The following is a 7,144-nucleotide window of genomic DNA, read 5'->3' as shown; positions in this document are numbered from 1 at the left end:
CACTGAAGTTCTTAGGATCCTCAGTCAGGAAACAGCACTCAAATAATTATGAGCTTCCAGGTATGGCAAGACAGGCTTTCAAAGCAGAGGGTATTCCAAATACTGATTGAAACCATCAGTTAGCTTATACAGCATCAGAGTAAATCAACCTAATTTCCCCTAAGTGGCTAAAAATGTGTAAGACTACATTTCAAGGTCATAGTTCATTTCAAATCTATTTTAATAAATCACACATGTACTAATTTGTATGTTCTCTACATGTAATTTTAAAACATTTTAAACATCTTTGATAATTAAGATAAATTAGTCATATGGAAATTAGTAAGTTTGGACAAATTGCATTGGCATTAATGTACCAAGAAAAAGCAGTTCAAAGCTTTAATTGTGAATGAGCATAACACAGACACATAGGGCGTGCATGAGAAATTTCTCTTTGTTGTACTATAAAAGTAAGAAAATATTTTAATATATGTCCAGGTTGATTATTTTTTCTTTATAAGCAAGGTTTAAACATCTAATTTGACTTTTGACATTCATAATTCTGGTTTGCCTATGTAGACTGGGGAGAAGGTTGAGTAAAATTATTAAGCAAACCAAAATGAAAGGTGAGTTTACCTGACCACTTTTCTTTTCTTCAATGAATACATAAGAAAACAGCATTTTCAACAAAGCAGTATACTCAGTGCTTTGAAGTGAACAGTGACCTAAAGCCTCAGGTCACTGAGGAGAACATAAATGGATTTTCAACTTCAGAGTTTACATGTTTGTTATAATGGAATGTGGGTGGATAAAACTAGTCCTCATCAGCGTTAAAAGCATTAACTGGAGAAGGAAATGTCTCAATTTGTTCAATCTATTAACCAAAATTTTTCAGGGAAAAAATAAAGACAAAAGATGTTACAAAGTAAAACAGCAGGCATCTGTGGATAATTTGCAATCTATAATTCTGTTAAGAATTATTAAATTCAAAAATCATTTTAATATTATTTCTGGTGAGATCAAATTTAAAATGTAAAATTTGGGATTCTTCCTTGTCCAAGGCAGTTAAACAAATCAGGTAAATTGTTCTGTGAAATACTCTGCAAATTCCAATTCACAAGTATACAAAGCAGAATTATACTAAAAAGTGCTTACAGATGAAAAACTACAGTAATTCCAATTTGTGCTACCTTGGCAAGGTAGTGTACACAAATTGTATCAACATAATAGAAATGGCACAGTCTCCGAGGACACTTTCCACATTTTATTTACATTTTATGACTAACTGTAATCTCAAAATCACATATCCATACACCTATTTTCTTTTTTTGTTGACTTCACTTGAACTTAAATGCATGGTTTGTTAAACAAAGAATGTAAACAAATATTTACCATGTCTGTTACATGTAACACACAGGAACAGCTTTTAACAGAAATTCATCGACCTCCCCAACATTTTTTTATTATAAATACAGGTATCAAAAACAATCCTGAACATATTTTTATACGACTAGTAGTCAGCACCCACACCGCTTTAAAATTTAACACAATTTGTGACAATATTCATTGTACCTGCTACTTTAAACAATTTCAACTGCAGCTCTTTCACTAAGCAAGATGGATAAAGCATGCCATTTCTGTTTGTCCTTCTTGGGATTTTTGCTTTTCAGAAACACACGTTTCCACTGCCATCTCACACGTCTCGCCACGCTTGCGTCTTGTAAACCCAAATCCTACTTGGAGCACTCCAGGTTTATGTTTAAATGACAGTGCCTCAACAAGAGAAAGAAAAATTGTGCTGCATTTTTCCTCCCGTTACCTGAAAACATAATGGGTGTACATATGTTAAATATATTACAAATGTCCGGGCCGCAAATACCAGCTGGAATTCTTTACTGAATGTGTGGGTATTCTGCATTGTGATATTTAATCAAGACATTAATATGAGTAGAAGGTTGTTGATTTAAGACAAGTTTGAGATCCATTAAAATTAATTGTTGTATCTTTGTCCTTCTGGTGGCTGTGGAAGCTTCATATTTTCTTTGGACATCATTAGACGTCTTAGCTCTTGAAGTACAACTTTAATGCTATATGAATTTTGCCATTTTGCTAATACTGGTGTGCTCCGTGCATCCACCATTCCACTGGAATTATTTATCCCATTCATATTAATTTTTGTTACAAGTCTAACTGATGGAGGAGCTTCTGGGTATTTAGGTCCACATTCTACTTTCAGGCTATATATTCTGTTCTCATAATTTGTCCTTGGTGGCCCAATAATCATGCCTGTCCACCTTGTAAGTGTCATATCTTCATCATCTTCAAGGCCCCAGCTAACCATACCATCGCCTACTCCTTTTTGTCCTTCTTCAAGTTCTCCCAACAAGCAAAAATTATGAGGAACTTTAACTCCTGTGGAGACCGCCATCTTCTGCTGCAGCCCGACGCAGCCCAGGACATCTGCCATTCTATAAGTCTGCTGTGTATCCCACTTCCCATGTTGGATCGTTCTCTCCTTTTTAATTCTATCAATTATTTTTAGAAGACATTAGCAGAACATAAAGAGCAAATTTCAAATAAATCTAATGAGATCCTATTAATTAGAACAAAGCTGAACTTTTGAAAGTTTGTATATTAAAACAGGAAATAATTTCATGATTTTCAGAGACTTGTCAGATAATATTAACAAACTGCATTCAGTATTTCTACAGCAAACTACTACAATAAGGCACATAATGAGCATATATAATCAGGATATTCTTTGCTGTAAGTGAAGCAAATTAAATAAAAATAAAGGAGTGAAATGAGGAGTTGTTAGGTTATTACCTTACTTGGATTGGAAGATGCCATGTGACAGGACTCAGGGGTGCAATTAATATCTTTGGAGCTCTACTGTCCTATATGCTTATAACTCAGTAACCTCATTGGACACTGACTTGCTCTACTTGGTGACAGGATGACCACAGATACTCCTCCTACATGCACACTTCTATCCTAAAATTATATCAACTCAAAACTTAAAGTTCTGTTGAAAACTGACTGGATGCATACATTCATATGTCCATCCTTGTGGTGGGAAGAGTGGGAGATGAAATTGAGCCAACTGGAATGGGGTCCCCACTGAACAGAGATTGTGTATTTTCAGGAATATAGGAAAATAAGCAATTAATGCACTATTTGATGTCCAATAGTTATAAGGAATACAGATTTTTATTGTCTCTGATTCCTGCTATTCTGATCTCTCTCTCTCTATATATATATATGTGTGTGTGTGTGTGTGTGTGTATGTATAGTCTCACATTATAAGCCCTTAAACCCTTAATTACACATAATTACACTCACTTCCAAGTTTCATTGTTACAATATTGGTGCATATATTGTCAATTTTAGGAAATACTATTTGAAGGAAAAAGTGTAGCAAAGGGGAGATAGGGAAGGAGGAAGGGAGAGAGAGAGAGAGAGAGAGAGAGAGAGAGAGAGAGAGAGAGAGAGAGAATGTTCTATTCAATGGTTCAGTCTTCCAATACGACAGGGATTGGCCAGGCTGAAGCCAGGGACTAGGAACTCCTTCCTTGTCTCCCAGGGGGGTGATAGAGCCCTAAGCAATCAGATTACTATTCATTGCCTTCTGAGGTACATTAGCAAGAAACTGGATTAGATGTAAATTAGTCAGGAATCAAGCAAGCCCTCTAATATGGTATGCAAGTGACATAGGTAATAGATTTACCCACTGTGTCATGATGCCCACTCCATCAATTATTTCTCTTTCTCTGACTTTTCTTCCAGGATAGAATTGTGTTCTGCTTTTAGTTTATTATACATCTCAAGATGTCTGTTTATATAGTCATGTCATGGCTTCAACTATGCTCACCCTCTAGCTCCAGATCCCTCTTTATTCTTCTTGCCCTCTTTCTTTTGCTTCTGCTCACCAGAATCTTCCAAATCCTCATTGTCTCCAATTTTTAATACAGGGCTACTGGCCACCTCTTCAAATATTGAATCATGAAGACAGAGCAAAGAGCAAAGATCTAGAGAAGAGTGGAGCCTGGGCAAAAGTTGGCCGGGACTCCAGGCAACACTGTGCTTTTACCACATGGCCCCATGCACCAAAATATTTATTCATAAATGTACTTTTAATAGTTTTTCTCATCAAATTTCTTTATACTGGATTGTATGAAATTATTCCATTCTAATATAATATAATCCAAATAGCCTGATTAGTCGGTGTCTCTATAAGATGAGAGACATAGGTCCTTCGATTTTTTCAGTTGGGCCCAAACTGGAAAAACCAAAGTCCAGGATTTACTGGAAATTTTAGAGACCAGATTGTTTGAAACTTTGATTTTTTGAATGCCTGTCAAGAATGCCAAGAAGGCTCAAAATCCAAAATATCTGGTTGAAATAAGATTCCTTAAAATCATGACATAATATAGACCAAATTTGATCATTGTTACAGGTGATTATTCAAATCTTTGAAAATAAGCACATATTTCAATAACCCATAGCTCTTAATAAAAATTCAGCTGTTTTTGAACAATTAGAATTTAACAGACATCAAGAGAACATCATAGATTACTGTAACACATTCCTTTAACAGAGCATCAGAGTTTAATTCTATGTCAAAGAGAAATTGAGCTTCCTGTGATCTTTTGCTGTGAGGTTTCCTTCCTTTACCTTCTTTCATATTGATGACCATGTTTCTGTGTTTCTGTGTGTAACACATCTTTAAGTACTGTCAAGATGTGACGTGGTACCAAGTTTTAAGTTTCTATAATGGAAAATGCTATTAATACAAATGTTTGAGAATTCAAAAGTCTAATGATCTTGTGTTACTAGACATGATAGTTATCTCAATGAGAAAGCCCCAGAGGCCTAAAGGGTTAAATACATGTAAAATCCTACAGGTGCTTTCAAAAGTACTGTGAAGTAAGCAAGTGCCTCTTGTTGGCTGATGAGTTTATAATTTTAAACATGGCGACAAAGTCTTTTGTCATCCACAGTTATATATGATTTGCTGCTCATAAAACTAAAGCGTTGTTGGTTCTGTGTTTAAGCTGTCCTCCTATAGGTTCCTATGGACTTTTTCCAGCCACTTCTACTGTATTCAGTACTTTGGGATGGCTCTGTAAACAGATGAAGCCAATAATGTATTAACAGTACCAACTGAAAGTATGGTTAACTGAGGTTACTAAAAACAAAAAGCAATTGAAATCAATTGGCAATCTACAAAAAGAGTTAAAGATTTTAAAGCTATTATTAAAATTGCTATATTGGTCTACTATGCTATGTTATATGTGTGTACATATTGTATGTCCACATGGGGAAATTTTATTAAGAGTTTTATTTTAAATGGCTTATAGATAAGATTGTCCATAAATTTAAGCTTCTAAAATCAATCAAAGATACATTTTAATTTGTGTGACCTGAATCTGTGTATCCTATGTTTTAAACTTGTTGGTAGAAAGAAACTAAAAACATTTTATATGGTTGTGCTTAAGTTTACTGGTTAAACAAACTACACCATGTTAGATATTTAAGAGGTGTTTCCAAATACATGATTCTTAAAATTTATAGAAGGCATTGGGCCTTCTGGTAAATGTTTTCTTAAGTTGTTATCTAATGGTTGAAACTGTTTGCTAAGTATTCATGTGATATTGCTATTGTCAGCAAGCGATCTAAGACTTGCTCCCTCATTTCTCTATTCTAAGCCCAACTTGTTCTTTCATTTCTCTATTCTCCTCAAGGTAGGAAACTAATTCTATTATGAAGGAATCTGCAGGACGCACAATTTAATCTTTAGACCTTATAAAAGAGATGGCTAACATTTTTCTGTAATAGCATAGCCAAAATAAGAACTTAAATAATAATCTCATAGCTAGATTCACTTCGCCATCAGCAAAGTATACAGTAAGCAGAAAAAACCTCCCTTTCAGACAAAAGGGAAAGAAAGTTTTTAAGCGAGAATATAATTTTCCTCATGGGCATTGTCTACCTTAGAAAAACTACTACAGAACATGCCTGTGACTATAGACTTGTAGTTCAGGCCACCAAAGATTAGAGATGGGACTTGAGCACTCCCTTGACTTGCATCCTCTGGTCTGCTTTAACACAAACCAGGAGGAAAAGAAAGCTCGGCATCAGAAGCAATGGGTGGCAGGCCTATTAATGGCTGATCTGTACAGTGATCGGCCCTCGAGGAGACCCAACAGGCCAGTCCACTGCAGTGGCTTTCAATGGGGTAAGCCTGGGCTTCAGCATAAGTCAGCTTGTGAAGAGCCCTGGCAGCTCTGCCAAGAGTTGGATCACTGGAAATGGACCTGCCCTGGAGTCGAAGGATGCCCAGGTCACAGCCACAGATCTTATTGGCTCTAAGCTGAAAAGCCCTTCACTCAGCCCAACTTCCAAAGGGACCACTGCAGCTGAGGGGATGGTCAAGTAGGGTCAGCAACATTGCAGGCAGAACTGTAAATTTCTTGTTAGAGATGCCACCTGCCTTTACCTGGCCAGCTCTCCTCCCAGGCCAGCCAAGTAATGAAAGTCAACAGAGTGCCTTCCCCTAGGAGGGTCACACCTCCCTTAGGATATACCCCATGTGAAGAGATAGGTAGGTCTGGGCCTCTTAACTTACAAGGCCTAAAGCCCACCAGATTATTATCAAGCCCCTTCTGTCAGGTTCTATTTGCCTCTCAATCAGAAAACTTAATTGTAGCTTAGACAGCACCTTTCTTAGCTCCTCTAATAATGACTCTGTCCTTTGTTCTAGACCCTGTCTAACGTACTTGGGCCTCATTCCTGTGTAATCATAACCTCTACTCTACCACCAATGGCTCTACTCCCAACCTGTGTGTACTGATGGTCCTCTTCCCCACTTAGTGCTGTATAATTGTTCAAACCTGGTAAATGCCACTCTTAGGATCATTGGTTACTATCCTCACTCTGTCTTTTATGACCTTGTCTAAATATGATCAGAGTCGGCAAACTTGGAAGGCTTCCATAGCCTTGGCAACTCATGACGAGAGGCTAGGGTGGTTACTGGCACCATAAACTAGAGTGTCAATTTGTTGGGTCAACAACAGGAGCCACTGTGCACTTGCTCCTCATGTGGGATCTCTGTCCTTAATGTGCTGTACATTGTGATTTAATGCTATAACTAGTACTCAAACAG

At 36.9% G+C, this 7,144-nt stretch overlaps 1 protein-coding gene across 1 annotated transcript; it reads right to left on the bottom strand.

The window, feature by feature from the left end:
* Positions 1-1,475: 1,475 nt before the first annotated feature.
* LOC133753159 (ubiquitin-conjugating enzyme E2 variant 2-like) lies at positions 1,476-2,407 on the bottom strand. Its single transcript, XM_062183565.1, has one exon. The coding sequence runs from the start codon at positions 2,405-2,407 to the stop codon at positions 1,970-1,972; it is 438 nt and encodes a 145-aa protein (XP_062039549.1). The 3' UTR covers positions 1,476-1,969.
* Between the last annotated feature and the right edge of the window lie 4,737 nt (positions 2,408-7,144).

The sequence above is a fragment of the Lepus europaeus genome, chromosome X (assembly GCF_033115175.1).
Source record: "Lepus europaeus isolate LE1 chromosome X, mLepTim1.pri, whole genome shotgun sequence".
Classification (NCBI taxonomy): Eukaryota; Metazoa; Chordata; class Mammalia; order Lagomorpha; family Leporidae; genus Lepus; species Lepus europaeus.
The sequence above is the reverse complement of the archived record's forward strand: the minus strand, read 5'-3'. Positions and strand labels throughout refer to the sequence as shown.